This window comes from Sycon ciliatum, chromosome 1 (genome assembly GCF_964019385.1).
Source record: "Sycon ciliatum chromosome 1, ocSycCili1.1, whole genome shotgun sequence".
NCBI lineage: Eukaryota > Metazoa > Porifera > Calcarea > Leucosolenida > Sycettidae > Sycon > Sycon ciliatum.
In genome coordinates, this window is record NC_088643.1 from 47,157,023 (window position 1) to 47,174,321 (window position 17,299).

The 17,299-nt window shown below is 46.3% G+C and overlaps 1 protein-coding gene across 1 annotated transcript; it reads left to right on the forward strand.

Annotated features, from left to right (window-relative positions):
* Nucleotides 1–94: 94 nt before the first annotated feature.
* LOC135829410 (GDP-D-glucose phosphorylase 1-like) lies at nt 95–17,260 on the forward strand. The gene is made up of 12 exons (XM_065341822.1): nt 95–444; nt 3,888–3,977; nt 4,323–4,417; nt 5,839–5,955; nt 6,872–6,979; nt 7,911–8,066; nt 9,806–9,864; nt 10,316–10,418; nt 10,679–10,779; nt 12,055–12,200; nt 12,724–12,795; nt 16,506–17,260. The coding sequence occupies exons 1-12, from the start codon at nt 327–329 to the stop codon at nt 16,646–16,648; spliced, it is 1,308 nt and encodes a 435-aa protein (XP_065197894.1). The 5' UTR covers nt 95–326; the 3' UTR covers nt 16,649–17,260.
* Nucleotides 17,261–17,299: the final 39 nt, after the last annotated feature.

A 17,299-nucleotide genomic window follows, 5' to 3' on the forward strand; every position in this document is an offset into this window, starting at 1 on the left:
ACTTTTTTTTATACGATTGTATCTTTTCTACAAACTATGATGTTTCCCTTCTTTTTGACTTTTTGTGGCCTTGAACTTTGTTGAAGTAATTAGTTGAAACCTGAAATTGGCCATTCATTTTTGAGTTTTGCAGCATTGCATTGCATTGTAACTTACTTCTTTTTTACTTCAGCAAAGTATTAGTTCGAGCAAGTTAGTTCATATTGCATCAGAGTACCATCTCCACTGTTCCAGTAGAAGTCGTGAGGAAGAAGAGGCTTTATGAGTGATGTATGCACGGTAATAATGCTGACACCGACAACGAGTGCGTGAGATAATGTTGTGGAATGAGGTATTACAGAGCTGTGTTTAAGCGCAGCCTTAGTTTTTGTGTGAATGGAGCTTTCGACCGTCCTCTCTCTTTTGGAGTTGTGATACTCGGGGCGTTGATATTGATAGGGATCGGTGAGTGTATATTGAAGATCTTCCTGTACACACACCATTGATATGTTAGGTCTTGGTGCACGCCAACTTTGCAGTGTAACCAACGAAGGCCTAGATATGAGATTCATTTCTAGTACTTGATGGATTTCAACCAGGGGGAATGCACTGATGTAGTGTTGATCGACAGACTCATGCTCAGTGCACGAGTGAATTGATTAAAAGAAAGTTTAGATGATTTTAACTCTTGCATGTCGGCCACTAGTTTGTTTCCACAATTTAGGTGAATTGCCATATATCGTATATCATGGAAATTTACACAGGTTCAAATTATATTCAAGCCTTTTGAACCCCAAACCGCCATCGGTGAACCCCTCGGAGCTCCCATCAGAATGGCACTAACATTATGCTGATCACACTGTAAAGTACCGCGAGAGCGCCCCACCTTGATCTTGTAGGCTACTCATACTACGTTTAATACAATACGCGTCACGTTTTGGAATATGACGTACTGGCAGATGTCGTTTTCATGCAGGTGCATTCACACAGGCACATACACGCTGCTCGAACAGCTGTGTGTATAGCTTCTTTTGGACACAAACTGCTGGGAACGACAGAATGAAACTCGGTACAGGGGTCTGGATACGTCGTCTACGTTTTCGTATCAGGGGTACGATTTTCCCGCCACGTTCCATGTTGCCATGGCTATCCGGACGAAAACGTCATGTACGCCACGTTTTGGGCGTAGTGTGAATGGCCCATTACAGCCAGGGAAAGAAAATGGCAGAGCGCAGCAGCGTTTGTACAGTGTGAGCACCTTAGTGTACTAAGGTCACGCTTGGCATTTTTTTCCAATTTGTCTCGAGCTCAAAGGTAAACTGAGTACAGATTGACTGCAGAGTGTGCGGTGTGTGTACATGCTGTCCCCACAGAATAACGCGGATGAAATCATAAAACTATGCGTATAATTATGCGGGCGTAAACAGGCCATTATGCGGCAAATATGCGGTATAATGCGGTCATTTTGCACGAGTTTTCTGTCATTTGTACAGCTTTAGCATGCAATTTCATGCAAGTATACAACTTTGTCGTACAAACTCATGCACCGGTACGACTTTGTAGTACATTTTCAACATCATGTGCTATTTTCTTGTACATTCTCATGAATAACGCGGGTTTTATACAAAACCTCTCGAAAACGCGGATGACAGCCAATAACGCGGAAAATTGCGCGTCCGCGGAATCGCGGTATCCTGTGGGGACAGTACAGGGTATGTGTCGTATGGCCGTCGGCCAGGACACCACCTCCACAGCACGACCGCGAAACTTTGTGACGAAAGGATGAGTTGGTAGGGCGCTCTCATGGTACTTTACAGTAGGTGTGTTTTTAAACTGGATCTGGGTAAATGCAACCGTGATCAAGATTTGTATTGCCTGTGATTTTAAATTAAAGGAGAAGTCCGGTGAAACATTTAAATTTCAGGGTCCGTATAGTTTGGGGCGCTGAGTCGAATGGTCTTTGTCTGAGGAGGCTGCGGTCAATGGTTTGTCGGATATGCCCAATCGAACATGGGCGAAGTTGAGCGCCCAGTCATCCGGAGCCAGGTACTATCGGTGGCCGAATCATTTGAATTAGCATTCACACTATTGCTTCCACGCACTCCTTTTGACCTAGGTGCACGCTATGACGTTGCGGAAGGTGTGGCGCAGCCGCATGACGTCATGGCGCAGCCCCCCCCCCCCCGAAACTCAGTTTTTCAAACGGATATATCTCAAGAACGCTTTGTCGGAGACACGTGGGACCAACACCATTCGACCCAGGGACCCAAACTCTACGGACCCAGAAGTACATGTACATATATGTCGATGATGTAATACCTAAAATCAAAATGTCCCTACTGAGTGGAATGGTATTGGTCCAATGAGTCTGCAATGCCCTGCTCGTCCTATATTCCCAATCGAATTCGAGCACCTTCACCAAATTGGAAAAAGTTTGCCCTACTGAATGGATGTTACGTAAGAAATTTTCACTGGAAGCGTCATTTCGTTCGTATAGAAGCGCAGATGAAGATAAACTTTCAGAGTCTTTAGTCTTCTGGGTGCTGAACTGAGTAGTGTTGGTAAAATGTTAACGAATTCTGGCTGTTAACGTGCTAAGTGTATGTATGTACATTGTGTTTGCAGATAACGAATTCAAAAGAAGTCCCTACACTCCATTCAGAAAGATATGATATCCTAGCTTTTGGCCATAAATGGGTCAAATTTTGAGTTTTTCACAAATTTTCCTGCAATCCCCATGGAATGCTCTTCCAATTATGATTCTGAAGTTCATTTCTCCAAAACGCAAGCCGTAACAAGAATAGGATTTCGGCCAGGTTTTGTCTTATAAACACTGAATTGGGAAAGGCCATGAAAATCCATTCCGTTTCACTCCATTTGCATCACTGCGTTGATTGTGCGGTTCGAACCCCAGTTGAGGTACCTTTTCGACCCTTTTTCAAACTTCAAATTTTTGCAGTACTGTGTACGATAGAATCACGAAAAATCGCCAAATACGGGAGGTCGCCAGAGCCAGCGCTCATCTTTTTATGAATGGACTGTGCTTGTAGATATGAATGTTCGTTATTAAAAGTGGTCTTGCAGTACAATGGTGAGGTGCGCTGTTCATGAGTGCATCAGAGAGTTCACACACACGTATGTTAAACGACTACAACATGGCAGGTAGATTTGAAATGCACCGGGCACAGATACCGTATTTTCCGGAGTATACGCCGCACCTTAAACACCAGTAATTCACCCAAAAAAAGTCGGTGCTGCTTATGCAGTCGTCCCTCTGTAATCCGGCACCTTTTGCAGCGGCATTTTCTGCTGGATAAACAAGGGTGCTGGATCATCAAATCCTGCCCTCCAACCCGGCCCACCTATTAACATACATGTTTGTGTTGTACGTCAAAACGCACGGATTTTCTGTGTCAATCTAAGTACTTCGTGGAATGCATGTCTATAGCATAGGACATTCCCAAGTGTATGTTACATGTGTAGAATGCTCCCTGATAAGTTAGTTCATGCACGTCATGCACTGACCAAACTGACATAGCTATGCACGGCCGTACGGTATGCGATGTGCAACTGCTGGATTATAAAATCGAATTATGTACAGTTTGAGCGATTTGTTGCAGAAAATCGCTGCTGGAGGCGGAATTCAAGTGCCGGATTAAAGAGGAGGAAATGAACTGAACAAATCCGTTTCGCCAGAAAGTGTGCTGGTTTGCAAGGGTGCTGGATAAGCAAGTGCCGGATTAGAGAGGGACGACTGTACTGTGATTGTCAAATTAGCGATGATAAACAGGATAGATGTCTGTATTTCGTGGTAACAACATCTGGGTGCAGCTTATACTCCAGTGCAGCTTATACTCCAGAAATACAGTACTAGTAATGGTTTCTTGTTTTGTGTGTTCCCTATGCAGCCTTAGCAGATCACCACATTGGGAGCCAGCACGGCGTTACGACCACAACCCGTCTATCCAGTGGGGGCCGTCATTATAGTTTCCTGCGCAGTAAGTTGAGCTATTTTGTTGTTACGCTTTGTGGTGAGGTTCAACAGGCCAGCTGACTACATCTACCCGGTATGCGTATGGCCAGAGTGTGCAATACTGCGCCTATGCAGTCGAACACTAACGTCACTAGCTGTTTGTGCATGTCGGCAGTCTTGTCAACTTGAATGAACTTGGTCCATCCTTGGCATGTTTGATCTGTAATTGCAGCCACTGCCTCTGTCTCTGTGTGTCTGCCTGTTACAAATCGCATCTCTCGTGGCTTGTTGCCAAGCAGGCGTTCACTGCCTCTGTCTTTGTGTGTCTGCCTGTTACGAATCGCATCTCTCGTGGCTTGTTGCCAAGCAGGCGTTCGAAGGCTAAGCATGAGTGTGGAGTATGACCGAGAGCAGCTGTCAGCTGAGGCAGGTTTACCTATAGACGGGGCGGACGAACTCAGTGAGGTGAGATCTTAACTAGCTACTTGAAGTACACTCATGTACTCTTGAGCGATACAGTGTATTTGAAGTTTTGGAACACACGCAAATATTGTGCGATGGTGCCTATAGCAGATCTGTGCATGTACCGTATACGTCAGTATGTTGACACTCGTATGGTCGCTCTGGTGCCTCAGCTGGCTGGTTTCTATTCTAAGCACTGGCGGTCTCTTAGGACATGGGTTCTGCTGTGCACGGCTTGTGCCGATCAACTCCAGTGCATGCTGGCCATGACACAGGAAACTTAGGAAAGGCTGCCATTTCGGCAATGGGGTACTTCAGGAGCCCTTTGTATCGGAAGAGGAGGAGATTGGTAGATTGCAACGCTGTCATTTTGGCAATGGTAGCCGTTTTGCTTCGGAAGAGGAGGAAATTAGTAGATTGCACATGCTTCCTCGCAAAACTCTCATTCTTTGGTATGTGAAAACACAGGGGTGCGAGTTATGAGTAACTGTCCACCACTTTGACTGCTCCTTATCTCGTTACAGTGGTGGGCAGTTGCTCATAACTCGTACGTATCTTTTTACATTTATTGCTGGCTTTGTTCATTTCTCCCCAGACCCCTCCCTTTACCCTCAAAACGAACATACACACGTTTATGCAGGGAATTGATATTTTTAATGAAGGCCAATTTCCTCATGAAACGTGACCAGCAGCAACTCCGACTTCACCGTACACCTAGGTTTTCATTGCCATGGTCACAAAACCTTGCCGTGGCTATCTTCACAAGGCTGACTTTCACTTCTTGTAGGTTATCAGCTACATGTTTGTACAGTGCCCATCCACATTTAGAGATCGATATATTTTTTAACAAGGCGAGACGAACAGAGACCAAACCTCCTCCCACCCCCCCCCCCCCTCCCCAACGAACCAATATCTTCTCTAAAAAGATTGATATTAGTTTTGTGGACGACCCCTTAAAACTGGAATTGGATTAGTCGGATCTGAATCCAGATCGATCGGATTCACTCAACATGTGCATGCCGAATTGCATCTCTCTCTCTCTCTCTCTCTCTCACTCTCTATCTCTCTCTCTCTCTCTCTCTCTCTCTCTCTCTCTCTCTCTCTCTCTCTCTCTCTCTCTCTCTCTCTCTCTCTCTCTCTCTCTCTCTATCTCTATCTCTCTCTCTCTCTCTCTCGCACGCGCGTGTGTGTGTGTGTGTGTGTGTGTGTGTGTGTGTGTGTGTGTGATCTGTGTGCACGTGCTTGCGAGAAAGCGATACTGCAGAAACCGAGAAATCATCATGCAATATGTCAGTGGTTCTTGACCCATAGTGGTGAGGAAGGCGTGTTGCTATCATAAAATATATGTTGCTGTACAGGTGTATGTTACGAGTGTAGCCTTGTGTGTCTGTCGATCTCTTGATTGGATTTTCTCTATTGGGCAGTTTGACAAAGAGCTTCAAGAGCGATGGAACCAAGCAATGCACAAGCAGTACTTTCGTTACAAGCTGGGAGAGCTCAAGTATCGCAAGCTTAACGGCTCGCAGATGTTTGTGGCAATGGTAAGGCGGTGGATGCAAAAGCAATTGTGCACCATGTTTGTGTTTGTGCATATTCCAACACTGCACATACAGTAAAACCTGTCGAGGCGACCACCTGTCCTAGAAGACCACCTGTCCTAGAAGACCACCTGTCCTAGAAGACCACCTGTCCTAGAAGACCACCTGTCCTAGAAGACCACCTGTCCTAGAAGACCACCTGTCCTAGAAGACCACCTGTCCTAGAAGACCACCTGTCCTAGAAGACCACCTGTCCTAGAAGACCACTAGAATCACGATCAAGGGATGCTATTTCCAGTCAACTGACCTTGGATAAGGCGACCACCTGTCCTAGAAGACCACTGAAACCAGGACCGGACCGGTCCCGAGGGACGCTATTTCCAGTCTAATGACCCTGGATAAGGAGACCACCTGGTAACAGAGACCTCGTTTTGAAGGTCCCATGAGCGGTCGTCTTAGGCAGGTCCCACTGTATAGTGCACACGTACTGTATGTAGTGCGTACTAGTTTATTAGAATCTGCTTTTTGGGCCTAATTTGGCCCAAGCCGGGTTTGAAAAAGGCCAGAGATCGACTATTTCCGGGTTTTGCGTGAGGTATGCTCATACGCTACATGCAAGAGCCCATACGATGTGTAAGAGACTAAGAGTATACAAGTAGCGATATGTACTCGTGCAAGTCCTTCCAAAAGTAACCATCAGTAATTTTCTTGCTATGATTTCCCGCACAACAATGCGTACAGTACCTCCAAAGTCACCACCACCACTACCAGTATTTTGTGTAATTTTTCTCGTCTGCGTATTGAGTACAAAAGGACGAATGGAGCTCGTGTCACTTGAGCCTTCATCAGTCTCTTCCACACTTTCATACTTTCATACTTGCTATTGTGTTGTGTTTATGTGGTGCTGTGGTTCTCTCAGAGCAACCGTTCGCGGGGTGCACTTCGGAGACCCCCTGAGCCGATGACCAACATCCACGAACCATTCGACCCTGACAAGTTTCATTTTGGCAAGATCAAGGCAAGGGAGGTAAGCTTGAGACACCAGTAAGCATATGCATGTACTTCACTAGTACAGTTGCCCAGTGACGCTAGCAAGCATGTACTTCACTAGTACAGTTGCCCAGTGACGCTAGCAAGCATACACTTCACTAGTACAGTTGCCCAGTGACGCTAGCAAGCATACACTTCACTAGTACAGTTGCCCAGTGACGCTAGCAAGCATACACTTTACTAGTGCAGTTACCTAGTGCTGGTCGGCTGCCACGCAATGCCGCCCATTCATACTGTTTGATGTGCAGATGGGTAGCTTTGCACACTTCGACTATCATAGATGGTAAGCAGAAGGGTGAGCATCAGCTTTCGGTATTTCAATTCCATGAGACTTCACTCTGCCACCAGCGCTGCATATGCTCTCAGGACCTGGAATGGCTGGAACGGTGTGAGCCTACCTGGCAGATGTTCAGCGACACCAGTGTCCAAGCCAATGCCCCGTGGGCACCTCGAACGACGCCAGAAAATTTTCTTTTTGTCTCAACACTGCCATGGAGATGCTATTGCTAGGCAACTGTAACTTCGCCTCTCATACTGGTAGCCACTTGTGACGTGTGATGCCAGACTACAGTGAAACTCGGATAAGACCAACCTGCTACAGGACTGCGCAGCACTCGTACTCGCGCTCGTAGTGCGCTGCATGCCCAGCCGCAAGGAATGAGTCGAGAAGACCTAGGTCCTAGCTCTACAAGTACGAGTCATACATCAGGGAGTCGTACAAGCCCGGGTTTGTGTGACTCCCTGTCGCAGAGCTACTCACACAATCAGTACTGTACACTCATGTACATGTACATAAACTGTACAAAAGAAATGACTTCGGCTTGATTTTGGTACAGGAGGGTCCGTGAATCTCAATCTTTTGGTCTCACCTTATCGTTACTTTTCTCTGTCTGATGTATCCTCTCCAGTTGCTGTTGAAAATGTACCCGAAGTTCCGGTGGCACTCCAAAGACTCACAACCGGACACCGATGCAAACAACGACATCATTATCAATGACAGTCCTATCGATCATGGCCATGTCTTACTTGTGCCACATCGACTTGCCATGGATGGAAGTCCACAGGTTAGCAGCAATACTGTAAATTGGGTCGTTTTAGCAGGGACATCTTAAGCAATTCCCAAAGCAGACCTAAATTCTGAGCAACTCAAGTGTCAAAAACAATACAGTGAATGCTGATCCAAGGAATGCTGATCTCACTTGGAGAGCCTAAAGCTGAGTGGATACACTGATGTCGCTAAACTCACTAAAGTTACTGTGTGTTTTACAGTTGGTAGAAGTAGACGTATGGTGCATGTTGTCGCTGCTGTGTACTGCTGTACCTCGCAGCACTTGACTCTGTGTGGCCTAATTATGCCAGGTGAGTGAAGTGTCGCGCGTTGCAGCATCCTAGCCCATCCTATTCGCTACTGTAAACCGTGAAATTATTGCGATGGTCTGATTTCTGCGAAATTCGCGACCGCGTGGAAATCGCGAAATTTAGACAGCGCGAAAAGGAGATCCATGAAAGGTTTAGCAAGAATGCCACAGGTTTAGCGAGAATGCCATTGTGCAATCGCAAAATTAAAACCTCGCGAACCTGTCCGGATTCTGAAAACGCGAACTAAAAACGCCGTGAAAATTTCACTCTTTACAGTATTCTGTCAGCTGTGCATCACTGTATGAGTGTATGTATATAGTACAGGCATGTACGCTTGTCACTATTGCCTTATAGGAATGTGCATAGTACAATCGTGGCCAAAGAAATCCGATTCACAAGTCCAAAGTAGCGCCAGATCTTTATTTTGATTACATCATACACCGTCCGAAACAAACATCCGAGGGCCCACGTGGGTCTTGGGGCTGCTTCCAGCACGTGGGTCGGATTTCTTTGGTCACGACTGATTATGTACAGTGCTGCGCAATGAAATCCGATCGCGTGAATCAAGTTTGCGCCCTGCGCCAGTTCAAATACTAGTGTTTGCAGGCCTAGGACCGATAGCACCTGGTGTGGCATTGACTCGCTTGATCGGATTTCATTGAGTGGCACTGTACATTAGCACCACGGCTGACTAGTTTCTAGTTAGACCGGTGCTAAGTTTACCGCTTGGCTCTGCTTATGACGTCGTGCCTCTCAGGAGAACTACATTAGAATGGCGTTGTCAACATCTTGCCTTTGTTTGATGTGAGCAGCCATATTGCAAGTAGAGTACAGTACATCTGGTCTTGTTTTAGTGCTGTGGTGTCTTTACGTGTCTTGGTGGAGCGAGGTAGGAATGAACTGTTGCTGCTGTATTGCGGTCTGATGTCCCTATGAAGCCTTTTCCAGCCAGGCGGTGATTGGACCCCGTTTTCGGCATGTATATCATTTGCTGGCTTGGACTGAGTAGCTGAACCAATGTTCCTACTGATAGAATACCCTGTGGCTGGCTGAGAGCTGTTCCTATGAGCTATATGTATGGTAAAATCTGTGGAAGCATCCACCTGTCGATGTCTTTAGGGGCCACTTATCTCAAGTGCCATACGTCAATGTACAATGTGGCTTGTGTAGAAAGACCACCCATGTATAAAGACTGTGTATCTGTGCACACTACACACTGCTGCAGTATGGTCTCTAAAGGCAGGTCTGGCCATGTGTGAAATTACTGTACTAAGTACTTGTGGAACTGTTCCATTGTATTGTCTGGTAGTGGCTTTGTCACATGACCCCTTTGCTCTGCTCATCCTGTTGTTCATGTTGTGCTTGCACGGGTCCTCTCTCTGTATCTGTGTGTGTGTCTGTGTGTGTGTGTGTGTCTACCGGTATATGTTCTTTTGGTCTGTAGAGTATAACGGAATATGGTCTTCGTTATGCAGTCGATCTGTTCTTACTCAGTCGCAGCAGGTAAGCTGTTCGAATCTGCTTTGCTCTCCCCGGCCTGTGCGGATACTAGTAGTGGATACTAGTAGTACTTGCGCCTTTTCTGGGAATGTGATGATACATGTACAGTCACAACCATGGCAGGAATTGTTTTACAAAGGTTCAGCAACATGTTCTGTGTGTGTGTGTGTGTGTGTCTCTCTCTCTCTCTCTCTCTCTCTCTCTCTCTCTCTCTCTCTCTCTCTCTCTCTCTCTCTCTCTCTCTCTCTCTCTCTCTCTCCTCTCTCTCTCTCTCTCTCTCTCTCTCTCTCTCTCTCTCTCTCTCTCTCTCTCTCTCTCTCTCTCTCTCTCTCTCTCTCTCCGTCTTGTCATTTCTCACCCAGTCCTCCTTCCTCTCCATGCTGTGAACTATGGTATGTATTTATGGCTCTTCTTGTGCTGCAAAGTCTATTTTTTTCTTCCTGTCTTTGCACAGAAATTGGATAGTTGTTTTCAATAGCCTGTGTGCACTAGCATCTGTGAATCACCTTCACTTCCAAGCCATGTATACAAAGACTAGCATACCGGTTCAGAACTGGGTAAGTCCATCCTCGTTGCTGTTGCTCTTCCAAGCGATACAGTAATGTGCCTGGTGATACATGCCAATACATTATAACAGTTAGGAATTCTAGCAGTCAAACTGCTGGGCTTATAAACTGTAAGGATCTCACGCATGACACTCCACAGAAATTATCAACCTTGATAATGAAGCCTACTTCTCCTGTCCAATACACTCATTGAGAAGATACTGGTGTTTCTGCAATGTCAACATTTGCTCCTTCTCCTGTGATGTGCGCAGCATACTGAGCATTTAGAGAACAGTCTCTATCGTCTGGATGACAGATATCACAGTTTTGGTTTTCTCGTCAGCTGGCGTGGCAATTCAGAACAGCTCACACTGTAAGTGCTTCAAGTCCCAGTGACTGCTGCTGCTGCTAGTGCTGCTAGTGCTGCTGCTAGTGCTATTAGTGCTAGTGCTGCTGCTGGTGTTGCTGCTAGTGCTGCTGCTGCTGCTAGTGCTGCTGCTGGTGTCGCTGCTAGCGCTGCTGCTGCTAGTGCTATTAGTGCTGCTGCTAGTGCTGCTGCTGCTGCTGCTGCTGCTGCTAGTGCTATTAGTGCTAGTGCTGCTGCTAGTGCTGCTGCTGGTGTTGCTGCTAGTGCTATTAGTGCTAGTGCTGCTGCTAGTGCTGCTGCTGCTAGTGCTATTAGTGCTAGTGCTGCTGCTAGTGCTGCTGCTGCTAGTGCTGCTGCTAGTGCTGCTGCTGCTGCTGCTGCTGGTGTTGCTGCTAGTGCTATTAGTGCTAGTGCTGCTGCTGGTGTTGCTGCTAGTGCTGCTGCTGGTGTTGCTGCTAGTGCTATAAGTGCTAGTGCTGCTGCTGGTGTTGCTGCTAGTGCTGCTGCTGCTAGTGCTGCTGCTGCTAGTGCTGCTGCTAGTGCTGCTGCTGCTAGTGCTGCTGCTGGTGCTGCTGCTAGTGCTGCTGTTGCTAGTGACTTCTGCTGCCAGTGACTGCCATTGCTGCTGCTGGTGATGCTGCTAGTGCTGCTGCTGCCGCTGCTGCTAGTGCTGCTGTTGCTGCTGCTGGTGATGCTGCTAGTGCTGCTGCTGCTAGTGCTGCTGTTGCTGCTGCTGGTGATGCTGTTGCTAGTGCTGCTGTTGCTGCTGCTGCTGGTGATGCTGCTGCTGGTGATGCTACCGCTAGTGCTGCTGTTGCTGCTGCTGGTGATGCTGGTGATGCTGCTGCTGCTAGTGCTGCTGTTGCTGCTGCTGGTGATGCTGGTGATGCTGCTGCTGGTGATGCTGCTGCTGGTGATGCTGCTGCTGGTGATGCTGCTGCTAGTGCTGCTGTTGCTGCTGCTGGTTATGCTGCTGCTGGGGATGCTGCTGCTATCAATGCCTAGTGCTTGGTATAGGTACCTTGATATCAGATGGAAAGAACTCCATGCGCTGCATAGCAGCCTCGACAGCAATGCACATGCAATTTTTCTCCAACCCAGTGGTTTTACTTTGTCACCAACCGCCATAACTATGACATTTTCTTCGTGTTGAATATGATTGTTATGTTTGTTGCTTCCTGTTTCGGGGGCCTCGCTGCCACGGCAGCATTTCAGCAACCCTGCGTCGTGTCTGGACTGTTCTGTGTGACTGTGTGTTATCTCTGTTTTGGTGGCATTCAGAGATGTTCTGCGCGTGGTGAAAGTGCTCAATGCCAACAGTATAGCACATAATGTGGTCATGGTGCGTGGCCAGTCAGTGTCCAGTGCACTCTACCCTGGCCTGTTGGTGCCACGAGTCATCATCTTCCCTCGCAAGCACTTCCTAGGTATGCGCACAGCTGTTAGCTAATGGTTTGCGGCAGTCAACCTGTCTCCTTTGGGTGTATTTTATTGCCATGGTGTTACTGCTTCAAGCATCCGTGTTCCCTACATGTATTTGATATCCGTGGCAGCATTGCTACCTCAAGTACTCGCACAACTGCACAATATATGTACCATAAAATGAGAAGGGTATGGAATGTGATATCAAACCCAGCTATACATGTACATCCTGTTGGAGTGATTGAGAACTCAGCCAGATATGTGGGGAGCTTTCAAGACACTTTGATAAAAAAAAACTAAACCCTTCTCTATTTCTCTCCTCTCCCCCCCCCCCCCCCCCCCCCACACACACACACACACACTCCTCGGCATTACCACATGTTTCTTTTGTAGCTGCAGTGTGGGTGCTTGCTAGCATTCATGTGGTTGGGCAGGTGGCTGGGCATTACTCGCCTGCGTTCGGTGTGCATCAATCTATTTGAGGTTTGTGCGCTCTTGTTGGTGGTGGTGGTGTTGGTGTCCGTGCAGGTGCAAAGCAGCAGAGCATGCACTTCAATGTGGCTGCATTGGAACTAGCTGGATTGCTGTTACATTATGGGTGTAAGTTCATATGTGTGCTGTACTGGCATGGAGCACTTTTAAAGTGGAAGACTCTCTGCAGGAATTTCTATTAGGATTCTGTTCTGATTTCTTGCATTGTGAAGATAATGGGCTGGTAGTTTTGGAACAATAAAATATATCGGGGTTGTACACGCTGATTTTTTGTATAGAAAATGGTCAAAGAGTGTGGATTCTGATTTTACGGTCCACGCCAATGAATGGGTTGGTGATCAACCAGAAATATAATTATGGCTTTTACAGCATTTTTACAATGTATGCTACCTAAACAAGTTACTCTGTGGTGTTGTGGCCACTGCACCTTGTATAAGGCCTGTTTTGGAAGAATTCATTTTTTTGCGAAATTTGGATGAAAAATGAAAGTAAAAATTAAAAAAAGAAAACACATCGCTCCCATGGCATGTATTTTCTTCTTCTTCTATTTTACATCTATTACTGGCTCATTCTCTGAGTTAGAAATAATGAATAGGGTACACATTGAAAAATCTCTATAGGATTTGCTTCCAAATGCTTTCATCTGTTCAGGGAATGGTTTAAAGTTGGAGGAAAGCAACTGAAATAATAGATGTTATAATGGACTGGGATGGAGAGCCAAGGATAAATTTATAGAAAAGAAAAAGGACCAAGGAACTATAAGTTACGCTATAATAGAGAGGTTCTGCAAAACGAAAATGTGTACGAGCTTTCGCTCTACGTCACGAAGTGAGAAACTTCGCACGAACTTTTGCAACTTTGGACGCGAAATGAACTTTCGTAGGAAGTTTTGTGAGATCGGGTCATGGTGTGCGTGCACTTGGCGCGTGCAAACTACGAAAATGTGCAGAACACAAAGTTCGTGCGAAAATTCGTACACATTTTCGCAAGGCCTGTCGCGAAACTTCGTTCGAATTTTCATTGTGCAGAACCTCTCTTATGTCCACTAACACCACCAGTTACTAAACAATCAGCTCATGCGATAACATTGCACGACAATGACCGACAGTACTGGCGTTCTACGTTGGTCACTATTCTTCTCTATAGATGTTATAATCTTCATTTTTTCCTAACATACCTTGCACGTGTGACTGCTGCTGTATCTAACGCACACAGGAGGGGCCGGGGAGTCCTATCAAGTCCATGCTGGAAAAAATACCTTTCATCAATGATGAAAGCAAAATGCTTGTATTTAGGTACAGCGCAATAGCTGTTGAACATGTCTTTTCATTGTTTACAAGCAATGGCCACTCTTGGCAAAGGCATGGTCGCGAGGGGATTGAACTGTTAATAAATTCTGGTTGTCAAAACCAGAAAATGACTGTACATACTACCAAGAGTACATAACCCCAAGAGTGTGCAACTCCAGTTATGGGGTCTGCGACGGCAGAACTTCACATCACGTGATGAACCCGTAACCATTATTTGCACTCTGTGCATGATAGATACAGGGTTGTACGCAGCCCAGCTTTGGGTACAACTCTCTTGTGGTCACTTTGCACTGTTTGCCAGCATAACCTTTTGAACCATGTCACGTGATGTGAAGTTCTGCCGTCGCAGCACAGCATAGAGGTTGTGCAGGCAGTTGCACACTCTTTGGGGTTATGTACTCTTGATACTAGTACCACCAAGAGTAAATAAGCTCCCAAGAGTGTGCAACTCTGCACGTGGGGTCCCCGACGGCGAAAACTCACATCACTTGTCTCCGGTATGTTTTGTACTACGTACAACTAAGGTTCGCGTGCGCGCAATCCGAATATCTGCCATGATTATGCTGGCGAGTTGCAGACGTGCAGTGAGTTTCTGTCAGGGAGTGCTTTTTTTATTACTCCGCTGCTCGCTAAAAATGGGCTCGAAGCGTACAACTGGGACACTACACCACGTGATGTGCGTTTTCACCGTCGGCGAACCCCATAGAAAGGGTGTCAGGAGTTGCACACTCTTGGAGGCTTATATACATGTACTCTTGGTATCACGAGGTACTATGTACATCATTTTTGCACATAACGACTCAAAATTTAACGAATTTAATTCGTTGATCGTTAATATTAAATGTTTGTAAAATAATAGTGGTCTTACAGTATTGCAAACAAAGTGAAAGTTTCTTGTGCGTTTATGGTGAACCCAGCTGCTGGCCAGCCAGGATCCGAGGTCAAGGTGTCCAAGATCCTGGCTATGCACGCACGGACCAGCCCGCCGTTGGGCATGTGTGTCGTAAATATTAATTAGTTACTGTTGACCCCCCCCCCCCCCCCACACACACACACTGTGTTGTTCCCCTGATGGTTTTTCAGCTGGGATCTGGAATTACATCCTGGTTGCCAAGTGCAGTACAATGTACAACACTGCTGCAGAAGATCAGGCTTGCCGTGCTGTATTGTGCGCAGTACAAAATTTAACAAATTATTGATTTCAATAAGTTTGACTCTGGTTTTGGGCATTCAATTATCAATGAAAATCCAAAATCCACACAGCTTGGAGCAGCTGGTTCCATGACAATACGAAGAATGAACAGGTCTTTAGGATAGATGCGTAATCCAGAGACTACCATTCCATGAACAGGAATGCGAGCAAGGAGGTCTTGTTCTTCGACACAATGAGGAATCGCTTGGAAGTCTCTGGTTCCGATGCTGAATATTGACAGCTGAGTCAGGTGCAGCAGCTCACCGACTCTGCCCCATGGTCTTGATGGACAGTGCCAAGTACTGGTTGATGACAACATCTACTCGTCGATAGGTGCAATTGACCAGAGGCACTACGACGCGACGCAAGACGTTTTCGTGTGAACCAGCGCGGGCATGGGCAGTCAATGCCCATCGCTGGAGAGCACACTCCTTCGAACTGATCCCAGTGACACCGCCACTGCTCTTCATATCTTTGTTGATCGTCTGCTCAATGCACTGATCGATGGCCGCCCTAGAGAAGACGTTGTTGGAACGCTGGGCTGAGAATTAGGAGGTAGAGGAAAGTCCTCCGACACAAGTTGTCAACACACCATAGTTTTCATTGTTTGACTGACCGGTTTCACTGTCTTAAAGGCCTCATGTAGTGATTGGCTTCTGGGTCAGTTTCATCCAATGTTCTCATCTCGAAGAGGTACGCTGACAGGTAGCGGCTGTAATTCACCTTGTCATAGGCAAATGCCCATGGCAGCATTCGCTAGGCACAATCTAAGTGTACATGTAGACGCTGTAGAGGCCAGCTCCCCTCTCTGGTGGCACGTATAAATTGAAGCAGCAACTGCACTATGTCCAAGTAGGACTGCCAAAACTTCGCCTTGGGTGTAGAAAGCGAGTTCATGAATGCAGCATGGGCTTTCTGCAGGGCATCAAATGCTGGTGAAGCCAGTGGACACCGACTCTTGAGACAAATCACTGTGCATCGTGGCGAGGAGACTCTTGCATGCAGCTATATCCACATGATGCGGCAGGTTCTCTTCATCCAGATACAATTCAAAGGAAACCCACGGATGCCGAAATAGTATAATCTTGGACGTACCCTTCCCTATATGGCCTAATATATCTATTGTCGCTACTTTCTGTCTGTCTTTTCTCCATCTCTCTCTCTCTCTCTCTCTCTCTCTCTCTCTCTCTCTCTCTCTCTCTCTCTCTCTCTCTCTCTCTCCCTCCCTCCCTCCCTCCCTCCCCTCTCTCTCTCTCCCTCCCTCCCTCCCCCCCCCTCTCTCTCTCTCTTTCTCTATTTCTCCACTTCCTCTGCAGCTGATGAAGAGTTTGAGTCTCTAACGGAAGAAGCTGCACTGGAAACGCTGAGGGAAGCACGTCTGGACAAGGACGTGCTTGAAAAGTTGACAATTCAAGTCACCCAAGAATTTGTTGTGCCAACGGACTCCACAGACAGGTAATTCTTTTTGTTGTGCCTCCTAAGAATGTAACTACATGTAGTACTAGTAGTTGCAGCTAACAGTTATCTTCCTTAGCCTTAGATGCCTTATTTCTGCTACTATGGAGGCTGTTGAGTACATTTTTTTCCAGTTCTACTGCTGAGTACTGAATGTTTCAAGTACACGCAGCTTTGTGCTATACAGTTCACCGCCAAACGGCTGTCGATTGCTTCATGCGTGGAACATAAAGTGATAAAAAAGCATGAAACTATTGAATTGAAACTATTTCCACAGAATGTTCCACAAAACGAAATTGAACTATCCTGCTCAGATGAAGACTCCTTGAATGTCTGATATATTTTCTACATACCTAGGGTGTTTTTATATTAGCAAGTGCACGTATTCCTTTAAATTTAAAAACTGTTTCTTAAACAATGTTGTACTCTTGGGTCTGCAATTTGATCTAAATTGGTAGGTGGTAATTGGTAATTTGGTCTAAATATTGTGTGTTGGTGCTCGACTCTTCTATCTCAAACTTTTCTTTTATTATCTAAGCGTGCTTTGCCATACTTCCTCTCTCGCTTGCTCGCTGTAGCTTGCAACTGGCAAAAGGTATTCTAGTTTTCATTACGATCAGCTTCTGAATTCTGTTTGGGTCCGTAGACGGATTTT

Coding starts and splice junctions, on each gene's coding strand:
- LOC135829410 (XM_065341822.1), top strand. CDS start 327: ATGAGGTATTACAGAGCTGTGTTTAAGCGCAGCCTTAGTTTTTGTGTG. Junction 3,978..4,322: donor TCATTATAGTTTCCTGCGCA/GTAAGTTGAGCT, acceptor GTTGCCAAGCAG/GCGTTCGAAGGCTAAGCATG. Junction 10,780..12,054: donor AATTCAGAACAGCTCACACT/GTAAGTGCTTCA, acceptor GGTGGCATTCAG/AGATGTTCTGCGCGTGGTGA.